The sequence below is a fragment of the Sapajus apella genome, unplaced genomic scaffold (genome assembly GCF_009761245.1).
Source record: "Sapajus apella isolate SASKATOON/1434 unplaced genomic scaffold, GSC_monkey_1.0 scaffold4, whole genome shotgun sequence".
Taxonomy (NCBI): domain Eukaryota; kingdom Metazoa; phylum Chordata; class Mammalia; order Primates; family Cebidae; genus Sapajus; species Sapajus apella.
The window spans coordinates 36314197-36334748 of NW_022436944.1; the positions used below are offsets into that span (position 1 = coordinate 36314197).

General features: G+C 47.0%; 1 protein-coding gene across 7 annotated transcripts in view; it reads right to left on the reverse strand.

The window, feature by feature from the left end:
- COLQ (collagen like tail subunit of asymmetric acetylcholinesterase) overlaps positions 1-20552 on the reverse strand; it is a 63173-nt gene that overhangs the window by 27091 nt on the left and 15530 nt on the right. For 5 of the 7 annotated variants that reach the window (XR_004262989.1, XR_004262993.1, XM_032259172.1 and 2 more), the window contains exons 2-5: positions 6787-6899; positions 5466-5567; positions 1964-2008; positions 1602-1628 (exon numbers count right to left, since the gene is read on the reverse strand). Coding sequence is in view for 5 of the 7 variants with exons in the window: in XM_032259172.1 (XP_032115063.1) it covers positions 1602-1628; positions 1964-2008; positions 5466-5567; positions 6787-6899 (287 nt within the window). In the remaining 2 variants the exon portion in view is untranslated. The other 2 variants (XM_032259179.1, XM_032259202.1) reach the window with 2 other exon arrangements.

The window sequence follows — 20552 nt, forward strand, 5'->3', positions numbered from 1 at the left end:
AGACCTTATTCTTCTCAAGAAATGGAGGGTGGTGAGAAAGGGATTCTAAACTTCTTGTTTTTTCAGTTTTTATCACTCTACCCACCCCCACGCCAAAATCCCCTGTGTTCCAATGGGTTCTTCCCAAGGATGTGCTATGGAATGAGACAGGATGACATTTGGGGAGCAGCAGCAGATGCTGTTGGCACTCTTTCAAGGTCTTTTTGACCTGCTCAGATTGCCCATTGCCCAGAGGCTACTTTCCTTGCTGCTAACAGCTCATTCCTGCAACCTATAACTGCAGTTTGCCCTTGAGCAATTGTAACTGCCCAGTGATTTATGTAACTCCCCTTCCTGCAGCCAATAGCTCAGCTCTCTTACCTTCGGGCAGTTCATACTCTGAAGCTCTCCTTAGGGATAAAACTGCTAAAGCAGTACTTCACCTGATACCACACCCTAGCTTGGCTTCTCCCACTCCCCCTACAGCCTCCTCCCGAGAGTGCCCCCATAATACTGTATTCACTTGCACACGGTACCTGTCACCTCTGTCTCTGCCTAAGCCAGGGCTATGGAAGAGCAAGCCCTGTGAGACAGAGTGGGTGCAGGTGCTAGGGGCCTATCTTGACCTTGCACCCATTAGCTAATTTCACAGTTAGCTAGAGATGTGAAGGGCTCAGCCCCTAAACCAGATATGCCAAATCCTGGCATGTGTACTGGTTTCTACTCTTGCCTCTCACATCCATGGCAGGCATCACTAATCAATCATGGTCCTTGTAAAGTCTGAGCATGGAGACCACAGCAGAATATCCTTTGACCACTGCATGGAGACCACCCCAGCACTTCAGACAGCCACTGTGCTTCGCTATAGTTTTCATGTGTGCCCTAAAGAGTTGTAACTTTGTCTTTCAAAGGTCTGTTTCAGGATCTTTTGACAATGAAACCATTTAATAAACTATTTAATAAGAAATACAGTAATTTATATTTAGAGCCAGGGACATCTTTCTTGGCCAAAGTTTTGCACCCCTGTCTATAACCAAGACCTAGAAATTCAGTGCCAGTATCCTCTGACCTCAGCAAATAAATATAATAGCCTGCTGATTTACTCCCTCTTGACACTAATGAGAGCCTTGATAACATGTGTTTGGTTCACTCAGAGTCATTGTGACGTTAAGTAACCTCCATTTTATTTCAGCTCAGCCAAAAAGCAAAAGCCATTTGTTTCTGTCTGCTCTGGCACTTTATTCCAATTTAATCAAACAGACAATGAGAGTCATTCTGTGTCACTGGTTGGAGCTATGGAGAGTTTCTCTGATGGGTAGCAGAACGATATGGTCTGAGGTGGGGGCAGGAGGTGAGAGGGGTGAAACCAGGCCAGGCTTGGCAGCCCCTGGAAGAAGTCTGAATGCCTGGCAGTAGCAGGCTCCTGCTCCTGACCAAAGAAGCTGGCAGAAAGGCCAAGGTTACTACTGTTACCATCGAGACAGCAGCACCATCACTGTCCACCTGGGTATTAGCAGCCACTGAAGTGCATTGCTGGTCCCCCATCCCTAGGAGCACATGCACACACATGCACGTGGAGCACAGATGCCCATGTAACACTCACAGAACAGCGCAGACCTTACCTTCCTTCCTGGTCGGCCAAGCTCCCCCTACGGATGGAGAAGACAGGTGAGGAGGGGCTGCTTTGGAAGACATGTTCTGGAAGCAGAAGGCTAAGTAGAGCTGATGACTGGGCATGGTGATGTGGCTCAGTTGCTTGGCTGCTGCTCAAAGCCCCACTGCATGTCAGTGGGCCACGTCAAAATACACCGGTGATATCCCACACCTGCTACAGCAGCTCAGCCACCATGGAGCCCATCCTCTCAAACCACGGCAGAGGTAGCACATGTTTGGAAATCTCAACTAGGAAATTCTCAGTGGCACCCCCAGAAAATAGGCTGGAATTACCAAGGACAGAAGGGTTGAAGAAAGTAGTGGTTCATACCTTTTCTCCCTTTGGTCCTGTCTTGCCAGGAAGCCCCGGTGGACCCTAATCAATCAAGATAAAAAGTGAAGAAAATACGTATCAGTGCAAAGCCAGATGGATAAGGAGGCTTTTGGTACACTGGGCTCCTACAGCAGCAGACTCATTCTCTGGGCAGATGTAGGGCTACAGGGTCCCATGGCTCTTCCTGTGCCCTCCAGCCCAGTCCCCTCCTCTGTTCTTCCTCCTCTTTAGCTTTCTCTGAGCTGTGTTTCCAGTGGCTCCATGGTTGCAATGCTTACATATCTACTCTCTGTGGTTTTAATTTTTTCCCTGTAATTCTTTGTTTGCCTAAAACATCCCAAGTGTGTGTTGAGAGTAACCAAAGAGTCCTGAATGAATGTCATTTGTTGAAAACAAGAGGCTTCATCACCTCTCATATCTTTTCAGTAACTCTTGCCAAACTCTCCTGGGGGCTTGACAAGAGACAAGTTAAGTTTTGCACACAGCAGCAGCTGCCACCTTGGGAATTCCCATGGTCAATCTGTGGGTACTAGGTGCCAAATAACAATTTTCCTTTCTTCAGCAGGAAAAAGTCCTTTTTAAGACACTAAGAATGTGGGCAAATAAATAGTGCACTATTATCCCATTGAAGAGGAGCTGACTCCAGCTCAGGGACTCTACAACTCACTGCATCAAAGCTTTGCACATCCACAGCCAGAATGTGTCTGCAAAATGCTCAGTCAGCTGTTTTCCAAATTCTCCAAAATAGCAGAGAGGAAATTCATCAAAATTCCCCAGGCCCCCATTGCACTCCCAGGATCTGCAGGTGAACAAGCATAATGCAAAGCCTGTTTGAAATATGATTTCTACAAAACTTGTCCAAATGACAAATAGCTCCCCTCAGCCAGTGGTTCCCAAGTCTATCAGCATATTACAATTCCCTGGAGATGTTTGAAAAGTCCCACAACCCAGGCCCCATCCCAGCCCAATTAAATAACAACCTCAGGCTGGGTGGGGTGGCTCATGCCTGTAATCTCAGTGTCTCGGGAGGCCAACATGGGAGGACTGCTTGAGCCCAGGAGTTCGACACCAACCTGGTCAACATAGTGAGACTTTGTCTCCAAAATATATTAAGAAATTAGCCAGGTATGGTGACACATGCACCTGTGGTCCCAGCTACTTGGAAGGCTGAGGTAGGAGGATCACTTGGAGGCTGCAGTTAGCTGTGATCAAGCCACTGCACTCAAACCTAGGTGGTACAGTGAGACCCTCTCTCTAATAATAACAATAATAATAATAATAAATAGCAATCTCAGGTGAGGAGGAACAAGCATCAGTAATTTCGGAAGCTCCCCCAGGGAACTGCAATGTGTAGATAAGTCTGAAAACCACTATCTTTCGTTTATTTACCTTCCATTATTGGATGGGGAAGCGGGGTGGTGGTGTGTGGGGGGAGGATGGGGGCTCATTCCACTCTCTTGATTTTTCCAAGCCTTAGTTCTTTCTGTTTCTTGAAGTGGACTAGAACTATTTCACAAGGTCACTGTGCTCTATCTCAGTGCCTCTCAAACTTTAATGTGAGGATGACTCACTCCATTCACTTGTTGGAGGGGTGGTATCTTGTTAGAATGCAGATTCTGATAGCATGAATTTGTCACGGGGATGAGACTCTGCATTTCTAACCAGCTCCCATATGATGCCAATGTTGCTAGTTAACGGACCTCACTTTGAGTAGGGGCAGCACCCACACTGTGTTCTGGCTACATGGGACCCTGCAGCTGGTCAACACAGCCTCCACGTGCTTCAGAGGGGACCGCACAACATTAGAGATGTGTGTGACCAGAGAGCTGCTGTTCTGAGGTCAGCAGAAAATCCCCCTTTTCTTTTCTATGGTCCATGAGTTCTCACATGCCTGAGCCCTATTAGAGTAGACCGCTGAAGATGGGAAGATAGAAATGCACCTCCAAGGATTCTCATCTTGTTTTTCTGCAGGCTTCCCATCTTCTCCATGGCAGCCTCTGGCCAGCTCTGGGTTCAAAGTCCTGTTTTCTTTCCTGCATTCAACAAGTAATTATGGAGAACCTATCCAACCCCATGCACAGTTGTAGACGGGGAATATAATAGTGAGAGATGGACAGTGTCTCTGTTCCCATCGCCCAAGGCTTGATACATGCTTTCTTTAGAAGTCTACATCGTTAATATCTTAGGATTTGTGGGCCACATATGGTCTCTGTCACAACTACTCAACTCTGCCTTTGTCCTTCAAAAGCAGCCACAGACAATAGAACTTCAATGTTTTATTGAAACTTTGTCGCAGGATTTGATCCAGAGGTATAGTTTGCCAACGCCTGCCACTGAGCTTACGTTTTACAGAGGGGAGACCAGGAACAGAAAAACAAATAAGAAAAGTGTAACAGGATGAGAAAATCATGCGTAGAATTAAAATAGGTCATTGTGGCAGAGAGTGACTGGTGGTGGGTGCGGGCAGGAGGCTACTTTAGACTAAGTGGTTGAGTGGCTGGTAGAAGGCATGTCTAAGGAGGTGGCATGGAAACTGAGTCCTGAGTGGCTACAAGGAGCTAGACAGGATAGAAACCAGAAAGATGAACATTCCAAACAGCAGGAACTGCAAGTACAAAGGCCCTGTGGCTGAAGCAAGTTTGGAGTGTCTGAGGACCCAAGAGATGGTCACTGTGGCTGAGTCAAGGGGACAATAGTGGTGTGAGATGCTGTAGGAGACACAGGCTGGAGTCCCCTCCTGTGGAGCTTTGCCATCCAGGTGAACCTTCAAGTGTCCAGAAGCCATAGGAGAGTTTATCCAGGTGGGCGATGTCATTTCTATGCCCTCTGCATGGGAAAGCACTTGGGGAACTAATTGCTCCCTGCACCCTCTTTTTCCCCGTGGAAGGCCCAGGCCCAGCTGTTCCTCACCAATGGAGCACCCTCTTGGAGGCAGGCCAGAGGGGCCAGGAGTCTATTGGGTGGGGTCTCTGGAAGGTACTCTTGTTTGTCTAGGAATCTTTTCTCCAGCATTTTGCCTATTCATCACTCTCCCCTGTAGCTTTGGTGGGAAGGGGTGGGCTGCTTGGGGGCCCAGTGAGGCAGGAAACAAGCTCCTCTGTGCCTCCACTTTCCTGTGCTGAGCACAGGTACCTCTGGGTCCACAGGTGGGGTCAATGGTTCCATAAGGGGCATTGCCATCAACTGTTTGTCTGATTGTAACTATAATAAAAACCACATCCATAGAGGCGGCATCCTTATTTGATTCCCCCAAAATCTAGTATTGTAGGGACAATTGTTATCCCCATTGCATAGATGAGGAAATCAAGACTGGGAGGCCAGAATTCACCCAGCAAAGAGCCAGTGTTCTAACCATGTGGCTTTGGAACAGGAAGTAAACAAGAGAAGGAAAACCAGTTTTGCATCACATGAGAAGGGGGAGACACTTAGAAGCTCTGGGCAGTGGGCTTTCCTGCTCTAAACAGAAGACAGCGAGAGGGGACCGGTAGAGTGCACCAACCTGAGGGCCGGGAGGTCCAGGGGCGCCTAGTGAGCCTTGCATGCACGGAGACTGCGAGGTCTCCAACTCCAGGATGAGATTCTTCATGTCTGGGGAGAGAAGCTTCAATATAAAGCAACACAGAGTTAGAGGTCAGGCGTGGGAGACCGAGGAAGGGTCACCATCCTGGACAAAGACCTGCTCCGGGGTCAGGTCTCTAAGCCTGGCAATTCCCTGACATCCCAATGACTGCCCCAAGAAGATGACATCTTGGGCCACCAGCTTCTGTTCTCTCATCTGCTCTTGAGGCAAACCTGGCTTATCTGGATTCTTGCAGACACCTTCCAGCTACTTTAGATAAAGTTAGGAAGCTCATTTCGGGGGCCTCTATCCAATGTCTGTCTATGTTAGCACTGTCCAGTGGAAACATAACTAATGTGAGCCACCGATAAGAGCAATGTTGTAATTTTAAATTGTCTAGTAGTCACATTTCTACCTTTTAAGAAGGTAAAAAGAAAAAAATGAAATTAATTTTAACGATATACTTTCTTTAACCCAACAAAACCCAAATATTATCATTTTAACATATATTCAATATGGGAAAGTTAACTAATGAGATGGTTTACATTCTTTTTTCATACTAATTCTTCAAAATCCAGTATGCAGTTTACATTTACAGCACATCTAATCTTGAACTAGCCATGTTGCAAGTGCCAGAGAGCTACATATGGCTAGTGACTCCTGAACTGGACAGCCCAGGAGAACGTGCGTTGGGAAGGAGCTGAGAATCCCACGTCCCTAGAATGCCCCGGCTGTTGTCTTCTAGGCCAGTTTCCCGAATCTTGCTCTTTTCCTCACCTGGTCCTTTCTTTCCAAATTCTGCTCCCTCTCACACCTCAGTGTGGCTACAGGAGGACTATTTCCTGAGTGACCTCATGGAAATGGTCTATGTTAGGCACGGGCTGTAGAAGGGAATTTCATCAACACTTGGGGAGAGGAGAAATGGAAGGGGAAATTCCATATTTGAGCAGCTGATGGGAACCCAGAAAGTTATATTATAAATTCATCTCATTGTTTATGAGATGAGAAACTTTGCCCAATCCAATTCCTGCTGAGAAGAATCTCCCCCCTTCATTTATGTAAGATTACTGGAGAATGGACATGCCCCAGAAACTGCCAAATGTCCATTCCAGGTCTCAGCCTCTGGGTGAGAGTAGAGGCTCGAGGCTCTCAGAAACGATTCTGGAGGCAGAGCAGGTTAAGTGGGGCAGGCAGGTGGGGCCGTGTGCTGGGCACTAAGTAGCCTGCCCTTTTTTTCTCTCATAAATCCCAACGTACTCACCAGACTTCGGCCACCTCTGAAGAATGGTGGTGGGAACAGTGGTGGTGGAGGGGGCGTCAGTAGGCAGCATGCTTTGTGGCCAGCACGCTTCTTCTGATCCAGGCCAGGAAGGGCTGTTTAGAGAAAACTGCTGCTCGTTAGCGTGTAGTCAGTGCTGGGGCCTTTGTCACACCCACTATGCCCAGGGAAAACACATCCTGCCACCCCAGACTTCCAAATCTAAATCTAGCCTGTTAGATGCAGGTAGAACTCCTGTTTGCTACTTGACATAGCAATTACGTCCTTGCCCTTGCCATTGCTGGATTAAGATGGTTCATAAACAGGGAGATTACTTGTTTGGACACTGTGACCATTAGAAGGTTCATTTCTCCTTCCTCAGACACTGACTTGTCACTTTCTAGATGTAGCAGGAAATGCAAAGTTCAAACAGACTCATCATATGCACCCAGTGGTTGAGGAGAAAAAAGTACTTGCTAATAACTTTACTACTGTACTCAGAAAGACATTGTTTAGACAGGGAGGCAGGCAGGGCTGGAGGCAGCATCATGTACAGGACACCCAGATCCACGATTTAAACACACATATTGCTTCTAGACTTTACAAACACATTCACGTGTCACCCATTTCACTACAGAGTTACGGTTTAATGTCTCAATATAGGGTAGCCTAATCCGCAGTGTTAGGAAATGAATGGCCCTGGGCCTTTGAAGCTTTATTTTCACAAAGAGTCTGGCCCATGTTCAATGTTAGAAAGTGTTCAGTGTCGAAGTATGCCTTACAAAAAGTACACAGATCAGTAAGTTACGGCCCAATAGATCTCCATAAGGTGAACATATCCTAGAAACTAGCACCCAAGTCAAGAAACAGCATTCTCCAGCACCCAGGAGCCCCTTCAAGCTCAAATCTCTTCACCCCTTTTCATCCTGAATTCTAACACCAGAGATTCATTTTGGCTAATTTTGAATTTTATGTAAATGGAATCATACAATATGAACTCTTGTCTTTGGCTTCTCTCTCTTAACGTGGCGTCTGTGGGAATCATTTAGGTTGTTGCTAATCGCTGTCACTGATGAATACACTCCCACTGAGTCAATATATCATAACCTACTCATCCATTCTCCTGAACATTGCTCACGTTCATTGGGTTGATACCACTACACACCCATGGCTAACATGAAAAGGACAGAATATAAGAAATGTGGCAAGGATGTGGAACAACCACAACTATCACACATTAGCTACGGAATGTAAACTAATGCAACCTCTTTGAAAAATTGCGTGTTATCTTCTATTACAGCTGAACATAGACATACACTCTAGCCCAGCAATTTCACTCCTAGGTATTTACCAATAGAAAAGTGGGTGTATTTTCACCAAAATGCATGTACTAAAATGTTCATAGCAGCAAAATCCATAATCACCCAAAGCTACGGTTTTCCAGTTCTCAGTTTTGGTGTCATGATGGTACCCTCACTTCCTCCCCTTCACGAGACCTCTCACCTCACAGAACGCACATGCCAGGTTGACCACCACATGCTCTCGGCCCTGCTCCCAATTTTCTGTCTTATCTCCCAGGGGCCAACATCTGTCAACCATCTCCACCTTGTGCTCCAGGACCTGCCTCAGATGCTAGGCAAGTGCCGAGTGCTTCCCAGAAGTCGCCAGGTCGTGAGGTGTCCACAGGAATGCTGGCTCCGTGCACACACACTCCCTCGCACCCTTGATGATGGTGCATTCTACTGGCCTGTGCCAAAGGCCCTCAGCCTTCTCAGGCCGAATGCCACCTTTTGTGAAAAATATTTTGTAAAGACACCTGTAGTATCCAGAAATGAAATTCATAAATAACAGAGGACGCTGATACATGATTCGAAAAATCAATATCATGCTCTGAATGCTATGTAAAAGAGAAATTAAAGCAAGTGATTTATGATATAAAAGTAAACGTTTTGAGTATAAGTGGTCAGACACAGCCATATTAGAATACGTAATGCTGTAGTTAGATGCTCGCACTTATATGAAATCACGGTGAATGCAACAGCTCAAATACAGATCATGGTATTGGCAACTCACATGCTACAAGGGATGCGTCCACCATGTGATGTGATTTTCTGAAATAATAAACAACACTGGGTAAAAATCCTGACTAGACAAAGCACAACCATTACTCTGTAATTGTAGTCTTAGAAAACTCAATTTATATTAAAACAGTGCTTTAAAAATGTTGCATAAAAGAGAATCTGGTTCTAGAATGAGATAATTATATATAGGTTTAAATGTTCCTTGGGACATTTCAAAGTCATGTAGGATGTGGGACAATTGTGTCCCACCCTTTGCAAGATAGCTCTTACTTCCGACCTGGCTCAACAAACAGAGTGGTGCTACCCATCCCAGCCTTTGAAACAACCAAAAATACCTTGAAAATTTCCAGAATTACTCCAGTGAAAACTGTTGACCATCCAATGCTTGGTGCCTAGCTTGGTCACAAAAAGTTCCATAGGACCCAGCATCCAACACCAAAGCAGCATCCACTCCAGGTCATACAAGTTAACAAGAGACTGAAGGAATTCAGAAAAACAGGAGCAACAGGTGGTCATCAGCTGGGATGGACCTGGCCATCTTTTGGGAAAGATGGCATTCCTGCTAATTCTAGAAGACCAAGGAGAATTCAGACAAGAAGTCTTCCAGTCCCCAAAAATATCTGGAGAAGTCACGGGTACTTGAGCTAGGCCTTGAAGGGCAAGGGCCAGCTGGAGAGGCAGGTGATGGGAGGAGGGGAGGCTCCCCAGGGAACAGGAGGAATGGCAGGAGAGAGGCTGCTCCATTCAGGGCTACTTGGATTGTGAGAAACAGAGCTTCACTCCCAGGGGATCTGGGAAAAAGTAGATTTATTGTAAAGTTAAAAATGACAGAAAGAGCTGGAACCAATGCGTCAATGGGATATGACACTGTCCTGGTATTTCTCTCACCTTCCCCGGTCCACTGTCCCCATCTTCCCTTTCGTACTTCTTTCTGTGCACCTGACCCATTCCATCTTCTCTGGGGTCTTCACACCCATCTCCCCATGGCGGCTGACCCAGTCTTGCCTCACCTCTTTTACCTCCCCCATCTGTTTTGTCTGGAACATCCCCTTGTGGGTCTTACTTCAAACATCCACCATAGGAAACCTGTTTGCCCAGCCAGGTGACAGGCCATGGGGGTGGCTGAGCAGAGCCTGCCCTGGACTGGGCTCAGACCCAGTCTTTAGCAGGATCTCAGGGTCTGTCACCAGCTCAACAATGGCTGTGTTAGTTTCTCCTGAAGAAGGCAAGGCAGAAAAGGAACTCAGTATGTCAAACAGGCCAGATGTGGTGGCTCACGCCTGTAATCCCAGCACTTTGCGGGACCGAGGCTACACAGGGTGCTGGGTGAAGGAAGGGACTGGAGGCCATATACGGTCTGGAAAAATAATGGTGATGAGTGCAGATTAGCCATGTGAGCCTGCCGGTCTCCCACTTGCTTTTGGAACACTGAAGCCTCAGCCCTGAGACAAAAGAGAAGCAAAGGAGGAACTGCAGCCAGGGGACCTTAAAAAGGTTCCAGGATTGGTGCAAGCCTGCCAGCCTCCACCACCCGACAACAGAAGCTGGGGTCAGGAGTTCGAGAACCAGCCTGGCCAAATGGCGAAACCCTGTCTCTACTAAAAATACCAAAATTTGCCGGGTGTGGTGGCGCGTGACTGTGATTCCAGCTACTCAGGAAGCTGAGGCAGGAGAATTGCTCTAACTCGGGAGGCAGAGGTTGCAGTGAGCTGAGATCGTGCTGTTGCACTCTAGCCTGTGCAAGAGCTAAACTCCACCTCCAAAAAAAAAAAAAAAAAGTTAAACACAGCGCAGAGCCAAGACACTTCAAGGTGGTGGCCTAATGAAGAGCAGGCTCTCAAAGGAACAGTGGGTGGTGGGGTCAGGATGCAGGGAAAGCTAGAAAGTTAATTTGGGGCTAGATTGTGCCATTTAAGCTTTAATCAGAAAGTTGTAGGAAGCCACGGCAGGTGGAGGGTAAAGGAAGGACAGGATCAAAATGGTGCTGGAGAACACGTGTGCAGGGAAGTGCAGGTGTGGGGAGGACAGGCTTGGAGGATGGGAGCATGCAGCAGGGCATGGGACAGGAAGGGAGGTACCAGTGCAGAGAAACTGGGGGCCAACGTGCTGCAGCATAAAAAGAGCAGGGAGGTTTTGAAGTTGTAGGGGACCTGGGGCAACAGTGGTCACAGTTTGAGACAGAGAAGTCACAGCAGGCACTAGTGTATAGGGAACGCTGCTAATTTGATGTTAGACATTTATTCATTTGAGCACATTCTTCACCAGTACAAGGCCAGGCTTTGTGGGAAGAAGAAATTACCTAAATGGTGTCTATAGCTGGAAAGGCTTGCAGAGCTTAAAGGCCTTCTGTTTATACCCCAGTCCCTGCCCTCCCATAAGCAGTCCATCAAGAAGTGTTCAGGTGCCACCTCCAACAGGAAGCTTTCCTTTACTTCCCAGGCCAAGATTGAGTGGCCCTGCTATGTTTTTCTCTGGGTTTACCCCTATGTTAAGTTTTCTCCATGGGGAAAAATATTTCCTTGTATCTCTCTGACCAAACTGTGCTTTGAGGGCAAGAGCCAGTTTTTACCCCCAGAGTCTAGCACTGTATCTGGAATACACCAAACATTCCACAAATGTTTGTTGAATGAATAATGACAAATACCACATGCAATGCACCATTTAAGTGATTCACGCATATATATTCACCTAATCCTCACAGCAACCTTAAAAGCTAGGTACTACTCTTATCATCATCTCCATTTGATAGATCCATTGACTGAGGCAAAGAGGTTAAGCAATTTGTCTGAAGTTATAAAGCTAGTAAGTGACAGGGCCAGGCAGTCTGGTTCCGGATCCCTTCCTCTTAAACTCTCCACGGTGACTGCATGCAGTAGAAATGAAGGTCTGGAACTACAAGTCCCATAACAACACCTTGCGGTGTTGTTATAGCATCAATGCCCTCCAAGCAAAGGCCGCAGGGCACCAACCTGGGTTTATTGACTCACTGCAAAGAGGGAGAACACACGCCAGAAGGAACCATGGGGCATCTCAGTTAGAGGGTGCAGGAAGGGACTGATTCTTTTCCAGCTGAAATGGTTGGGGCTTTTGCTAGGTGATTGCGGGGAGACTCTGAGGAAGCAAAGTCTGGCTTCACTCTGGATTGGATGCCATCAGGAAGAAAGGGCCATTCTATAATTGAGTATCTTAATTCATATCTAGAAGAAGAGAGAGGAGCAGCCTAAAGCTGTGATTGGCTTTTTAAAAAGCAGCAGTCACTCATATTACCAAGGATAGGAGAATGTTTAGTCATTTTTGTGGTTGGATGATAGTCCTGTTTTCGTCTGTTCGGTTGTGCTTATAGAGTGATTCTTACTTTTGTCTCGATCCATCAAGGTCACAAGGTGCCCCTGTCTGATGTTGGTGTTCTGTGACATCGCTTCTTTGTGGCAGGAGAACACCATCCCGAGCTCTGCGTGTCCGGCAGCTCCAGCTGTCATGGGCTACTTTTCTTTTCTGGGTGGTAAAATAATCTGGCTACATTGTTCCAGAACTTGACATTAATGCCAATGTGTTCCTCTTCAAGCTTCTCCAAGTTTCCTCGAGTGTAAAGTCGCTAGGAGTGGGCAGCTTCAGTTGTAGGGTAGTGGAGGCTAGCAGGCTCGCACCAATCCCTGGCTGCAGTTCCTCCTTTGCTTCTCTTTTGCCTCAGAGCTGAGGCTGCAGGGTTCCAAAAGCACCTGGAAGGCCGGCAGGCCCACATGGCTAATGTGCGCTCATCACCATTATTTTTCCAGACCATATATGGCCTCCAGTCCCTTCCTTCACCCAGCACCCTGTGTGGCCTTCCACTGAGGAAGAACCTTGTAACATTTAAAGCATCACTTCTCTCCTTTCTTCCGGGAAACTGGAGGCTTCTTCAGTGACCACAAATTATCAGCTGCATTTCTGGCTGAGGGTTCTGCTTGTTCCGCCCCCCCCACCCCACCTCATTCCCTTCACCCTTTCCCCCTTGACCCACTTTCTTCCCAGCAGGGGAAGGCTATCTATTTCTGCCCTTCCCCCACTCCCTGGAGCTGTTTGTTTTTAGCAGCCTAGTTTATTTACAGCTCCTTCAAGCTCAGAATATTTCCATCAGGTGGACGTGTTTGGGAGCAGTTTCCCCCTCCCCCTCCTTCCCAATCAAATAAGCCAGGACTTCACATGTCTATTTTGGTGTCATCCGAGTGGCCTGTGGGTATCTCTCATGGACCTTCTCTGTAGAATCATGTCTGAGCTCAGGCTTCAGTCTGGAAAAGCCCCGGAAGGCTCTGTTGTATTGAAAGCAATCCTGTTAGTATCTCCGTGGAGCCTACAGAAACCTGGGTGCAGCTTGAGGCTCAGCTCCAGGCAGCTGCCTTGGAAATGCCAATCATCACGGAACTTCAGGACCTCGCGCCCCAACTTAAAGACATTAAGGTCATGTTGTATGTGGCCAGTGCATTGACAAATTGTGGGTAATTGTTTAATGCAGGCTTTGGGCAAGTGTTTGGGGCTTTTGTTGTTGATAATGCTGATTTTGCCCTTTGGACTCAATACCCATTCTTGAAACTCCTGTTTCATTTCAAGAAGCTGAGGCACATCTTTGGAAAGTGATTCTCTCCGATTTACTCTTGAAAAGATATGGACTGGAATCAAAGAGTGTTAAGTCTGGGAGCAAGTGGCCATGTGAGCCAGTGTAACTCACTTACCCAATCTGAAACTTAATTTCATCTGTACCACAAGGAGTTTTGCCCAAATCATCCCCAAAGTCCTTTAGTCTTTTGTTTGTTTGATTTTTGAGATGTCTCTGTTGCCTAGGCTGGAGTGCAATGATGCATTCTCGGCTTACTGCAACCTCCGCCTCCCAGGTTCAAGTCGTTCTCGTGCCTCAGCCTCCTGAGTAGCTGGGATTACAGGTGTGTGCCACCACGCCCAACTAATATTTGTATTTTTAGTAGAGACGGGTTTTGTCATGTTGGCCAGGTTGGTCTTGAACTCCTGACCTCAGGTGATCCACCTGCCTCAGCTTCCCAAAGTGCTGGAATTACAGGCATGAGCCACTGCACCTGGCCTCCTTTAGTCCCTTTTTAAAATAAGTATGACGCCAGGACCACCATCATGTCCCTCTTCACCTCTCCTCTTGAAAGGCCAGCCCCACAACAGGTTACTAGAAACAGCCTTTTCCATTTCTGCCTTCTCTCTTTGCATCAAGTAGCCTCCCCTCCTAACCCCTCAATTCAACAAATGTGTCATGAGATGCTGCCAAAGGAAAGAAGTGACATAAGCATCCTGTCTCAGCAGTTTGGGAGAATTACAAGTGCAGCCATATAACTGTTCTGCACCTGCCTGTTCAGTTGGTGGACTAGTCAGCTTTTTACTTCTTCCTCCTCCTTTGGGGCCTTTCCCTGCCTATGGGAACTTGCATGAGAAAGCAACCCAAAAGAAGACAGAAGGCCAAAGGCACACTCTGTATGACATCTTGGACTGCTTTGGCTTTACTGCAGTGAGTTGGGTCTCGGCTACAATAAAGTTCTTACATTAACTGAATGAAATTTGCTCAAAATTTCCCCCGAGTCGCATGTTCCATAGAAGGCTGCACCCTATAACTTTCCTTCAATCCCCACAACAAAGCTTGAAAAACAAACTCTGACCCTAAAAGTTACAGGTAATTTGAACTTCTCTGAAAGACCATGCTGGAGTTTGCCTTCTGCTGTATCTCTGCGAATAGGCAAGGATGCAACCTATGAAGAACAATTTGGTGGCTTGGTGGCTGTGCCTCTGAGCCAAATTACCCAAAGCAGTCCACTCAAGAGTGATGGAGAGTGTCTCAGCCACCCAATGCCAGCGGGTGCCCGGACCACAGAACACAATTTTACTTCAAAGCCAAGGTAGCAACTGCCAGCCAGCCAGCCTGAAGTCAAGGACACAAGAGGGACACAGACAAGTGCACACACTCGTAAGTATGTATGCCAGGTCCCCACCAACTCTACTGCGAAACCCCTTTGCACTGCAATTGCAAAACTGGCTGAGAAGTTTAAAAGTTAAAGGCTTTCACACTGAGAAACTGCCCTGTGAAAGAAAAAACAATGTAAAGAAAAAAAATTTAAAGGCTCCTAAAACCTCCTAGTACAGTCTGCTTTCGAAGAGCCTTTTTTCCAAAACAATGTGTGTATGAGTGCGCACACAACACACACACACACACAACACACACACACACACACACACACGCGCGCGCGCGCGCGCGCGCAAACTCACCCAAGCAGCCCGCTGAGTAACAGAGCAGTCCTGAAATGATGAGCAGATGAGCGAGGCTGAATGATGAGCTCGTCATTGTGAGGCAAGGCCCAAAACGGACTGGCCAGGGAACACTAGCTGGAGACAGGCTGAGATTCGTCACGCCTCCAAGTGCTCTCAGTGCCTGGCCTGTTTGGCATTAGGGGTGGGAGTTGGCCAATCCCTGCTTTGATGTTGCTTCTGCCCCAGATGTCAGGGGTCTGGGGCCAGTCCTGAGCTCTCGGGAGCAGCAACGGGTAAGCAGCCCTGCTCTAGCTGGCCAAACACTGCTCTAGGGGAGGCTTGGAGCACAAGAGTGCCTTCAGGCCAGGGGAGGACATGAGGTTTTGAGCCCAGGGATACTTATCCCCCTGCAAGCCAAGAGGAAATGGAGTGCAATCAGTCACACAGGCTGCTTTTTATTTGGCTCAAAAACCGCCTTGTCAATACTGCTCTGGTAAGCCTCAAAGTCAACCCCCAACAGAGACTGTCCAAGGGGAGCCTGCCCTCCTCTGCTTCAGGGAAGACCTTCATGGCCAGGGGTCCCAGATCTCATCTGGTCTGGGCCAAAATGTTGCTGACAAAGCTAAACGTAACTAAACAACAACAACAAAATCACAGGCAAACAAACAAACTATATGGATTTCCAAAGGGTATGGGGGCAGGTGCATGAAGCCTGCCTATAAAATAGTAAAGTGGCATATACCAGTTACATGCTCAAATCTGTCTGATACTTTATAGGCACACCCAGGGCACAAGCATGGACACACACAATATTTTAGATTATGAAAGACAAGCTTATTAGTATACCACTTAGCAATAAGCACTATTCTTTTAATCAGCTTAGTAAAGACCACAGGCTATAGCAGGAGTCAGCAAACTTTTGCTATAAAGGGCCATATAGTAAACATTTAGGCTTTGTGGGTCACACGGTCTCTGTTACAACCTCACTTTGCCATTGTACAGGAAAGCAGCCATAGACAGGACATAAAGGAATGAGTGTGGCCATGTTTTGTAAAAGTTTATTTACAAAAATAGGAGGCAGGCTGGATTTGGCCTACAGGCTGCAGTTTGCCAAGCCCTGCACTACAGCCTTCGAAAGAAAGGACACTTCCTCTGTTCATTCATTCATTTACTGTTTTGTTCATTCAAAACACAGCAAGTACCAAACTGTGCAAGACACAATGACTAGACACAGTTCCCGCCCTTGGAATGTCTTGCTCAGTGTCACAGGAAGAGTACTGGCCCTGGAGTCATCCAAGTTGGGCTTAAGTCCTTGTTTTGCCACTTAGTAACTGTGTGACCTTGAGGAAGTTATTCATTCTTTGGGAGTCTAAGCTTTCTTACTTATAAAGTGGGCGTGCAAAGCTGACTTTAATAGCTTGTTGTAGGATTAGAGCTACAGCTTTTGGAATTCCTGGCACAGAATAAGGGCTCTTTTATCGGCATATTCTTGGATAACTGTTGTATAAGGTAAAAGAGAAGAGTGGCTAACATAGAGTAAGGATGCCTGAAGGGATTTATAGAAGGAAGAAATGGGTAACAGTTGAGAGGGAAAGGGTCCAAGTGAGATATCAAGGAAGGGTTCCTGGAAGAGGTGGCATTTGAGCTGATATTTGAAAGCAGAGATTTGCTATATCAAGATGGGAGGAGTGGGAGGTGAGGCTTAGAATGTGCTCCTTCTCTGGGGAATTCCCCTTTGTCCTTCTCAGAAACTGGGTCTAAGACCTCAGAGAAAGTAACAGTAAGGTCAGGGAGTCCTCAGTCCTGGGTCCTGGAGACTTGCAGAAGTATCTGCATCACATTTTCCCGACTTTCTCTATTCTGAGTCATATTCTTGCAGCTCTTCATTTTTCAAATTTCATTTCACAAACCTTCAGAGATGGAAGTTTTGCCACTTTTCACACCAAAAGCACTTACATTTTTTTTTAACCACATGGCATCAAACTCCTTCTAAAAAGGTTGACATATGTAAACCACTCCACTGTACTTTGTTTCATTATCGTAAAACAAAAGTAGGCTGGAGTAGATGATTGCTGGGGTCCTGTCCAACTCAGCAGGCATATGAATCTCTCTTTGAACCTAATGGTTCAGGCTCACGAATATCTTCTGCCTCTTCTCTGTGTTTCTCTCCTGCCACTCTCTTTTCTGTCTCTGTCTTACCTTTCTGCCTCTGTCTCTCTCTGTTTATAACTTTGTCTCATTCTCTGGCATTGTCTCTGTCTTTCCAAGCATGCACGATTGAATTTAAGTCAAATTTCTGGATGTATGCTCAACTACTTTTAACTGCTCTCCAGCCAAGTGTGCCAGCCTGGGATTAAGGAGCCCTGGTCTTTAGCTCTGGCAGTAACTCACTGTGTGACCTAGGACAGTTCATTTCCCCTGTAGTTCTGGATTTTTCTAGATGTATAATGAAAGCCATTGGACCAGATGAGCTCTAAGCCCTTTCCAGCTTTGGCCTCTACCAGGGTCTGTGATGCCTGAGACATCAAGGGTTCCTGGACAGGGGTGGAGGAATTCCCCTCTTTCCACTTGGTGAGCAATCTTTGCCCTCAAGTTCCCTCAGGTGCCTTGGCCTGGCACCAGCTCACCACAGCAGAGCTGCCTGCAAAATCTAATTCACAATACAAGTTTCCAGGGCCTTCCTGCAGCTGTCAGCAGGTGTCACAGTCACAATATTTTGTCTTAATTACAGCTCTGGCATTTATCAGCCAGGCTAGAGACCAGTTCTGGAATACGGCATCCCTGGGAGCTGTTCCAGGCGCTCCTGTCCCTGCTGCCGCCACACACAGGCCTGTTCCCTGCCTATGGGGCCAAAGTGGATTCTGCTTTGCATGGTTCTCCTGCTGCGTCTCCCACACTATCACACAGAGAGCCTGTGGGACTTAGATAACTCCCTTCCCAGGGACCCAGAGGCAAAGACATCTACTGTTTGGGGCACTGCCAAGGGTCCCACCATCCCTAGAGCATTTCATGTCCTCTGTCCCATCCCAAAACCTTGGTGGGCAGAGAAATAGGTAGGAGGACCCGAGTTCTACCTTCCCACTGACAATGATTCTCTCCTCGGCCAAGCTTTGGTCAGGCTCCCCTGAGCCCTTCTGACTAGGCCTTGAACATGGGCTTCCATGTCCATCCTTGCAAAGTCCGGTTACAGCCAGAGTCCTGATAAGCCAATTTAGAGAGAACCCCCTTCCCTTGAGAACTGATCATCCTGGTCTGCCTTCAGCAAGAATCCTGTTAAGTTGGTTCAGCCAAAATCCCCCTACCATAATGTCTTCTCTTAGTATTTTTAATCCACTGACCCACCCAACCTGCTTCTTGGTTATAAATCCCCATTTGTCCTTGTTGTAATGGAGCTAAGGCTGACTCTGCCTCCTCTTTAAACCTATTGCAATAGTCTTGGATAAAATCTTCCTAACCTGGCTCATTGCAACCTCCACCTCCCGGGTTCAGTATCAGAATAATTTTTTTCTTTAATTTCACCTCTAGATCCAATGGTTTTGCTTACTCAGGAGAGTCTTGTAATAGACCAACCTCTTGGGGACAAAGAGTTTTCATGTCATCTGCTAACATGCACTTTTTTTTTTTTTTTTTTGAGATGCAGTTTTGCTCGTGTTGCCGAGGCTGGAGTACAATGACATGATCTCGGATTATTGCAACCTCTGCCTCTGGGGTTCAAGCGATTCTCGTGCCCCAGCTTCCTGAGTTGCTGGGATTACAGGCACCTGCCACCACACTTGGCTAATTTTTTGTATTTTTAGTAGAGATGGGGTTTCCCCATGTTGGCTAGGCCGCTCTTGAACTCCTGACCTCAGGTGATCCACCCACCTCAGCCTCCCAAGGTGCTGGGATTACAGACATGAGCCACCATGCCCACACTTTAATTTTTTTTTTTTTTTGCCCAAGTCTTGCTCTGTTGCCCAGGCTGGAGTGCAATGGCATGATCTCCACTCACTGCAACCTCTACCTTCTGGGTCCAAGCGATTCTCCTGCCTCAGCCTCCCAAGTAGCTGGGGTTTCAGGTATATACCATCATGCCCGGCTAATTTTTTGTATTTTTAGTAGAGACGGGGTTTCACCATTTGGCCAGGCTGGTCTCCAACTCCTGACCTTGTGATCCGTGCACAGCTGATTATCCCTGTTTACAGAGGAGAAAATTACTCTTGGAGAAGTCAAATCAATTGATCTGGACCACACAGCTAGTACAGAATTGGGGTTAGAGTTCCAAAGAAATCTTGTACACAGCCCTAGGAGGAGGTGCCCTCCTGCAGTCATCTGACCCTGCTCCTTGGGGACGGCTCACTGGTTCAACCACTTCCAACCTTCCTGCTTTCCTCACTGCTCTGGTCTAGTGGGGAAGTTTCCCAGGCTAGCTGGCTGTCTCCACCACTAACTCCCAGCCACTTACTTCCCATCAGAGGACCTCCTCCGAGTTGGGCTGTGTGGAGAAGGCTAATATTCCCTCCAAAATGTGTGTTCCCTCTTCTATAAGGCAGAGAGATCCTTGTGAAGTAGCTGCATTTCCCAGCCCCCTGCAGTATAGAGAGATGGGGCATGTCATTATTCTTGCCAATGGTTCTGCCTGGGTGCACAGACTCAATCCCTGGGGGATGGTGGAGCTATGGGATGGAAAGGGCCTGCATCCCTGAATGCCGGAAGGGAGGTGCACTGCCCCCCAAATAGGGACACTGGACTGTCAGGTGAGCAAAAAATAGATTTTGATTCGGATAAGCCACTAAAATGCTTACCTGTTATAGCAGATAGCATTACCCTAACCCAGTGGTGAGCTGCCAACATGGGAGACATTCTGTGATGTGCCCCACTAATCCTTCTTTGATCCCCACAACAACCCCACAAGGTATATATTAGTACTATCATCCTCGCTTTCAGATAAAGCTCAGGGAGATGCACCCAAGGTCACATGCAATCAGAAGGCAGTAGGCCAGGATTGAATCTGGATTCTGACTCCAGAGAATTCTGGAGATTCAGTTACCAGCACATAGCAGAGACCTTCCTCCACCACCGCCACCTACAGAGAATAAGCAGGAAATCTCAGAAGAAATGGCACCCAAAGGAGCCAGAGGTGTTGCCTTAGCCAGCTAAGGTTGGAGTCACTTATCAACACCCAGAATCACGTCTTTCTAATCAAACCCAATGACTGTTCATCTCTGGGTTTCCGTTTCTTGGTTTGTAAACTCCCACGAGTAAATAATCTCTGATTATCCCAACTACAGAGAGGGTTCAATCAGGTGTGCTGGTGGTCATCAATCAAACATGAGTTTACCTTCCCTATTCAATTCTGCAAAGAGGGTGACAAATCAGTAACTCACTTGAAATCCATCAATAAAAAAGATGAATAGATAAACAGATATACCATAGAGTAATTACAGCAATATGATAGCCAGTGCAGAATCG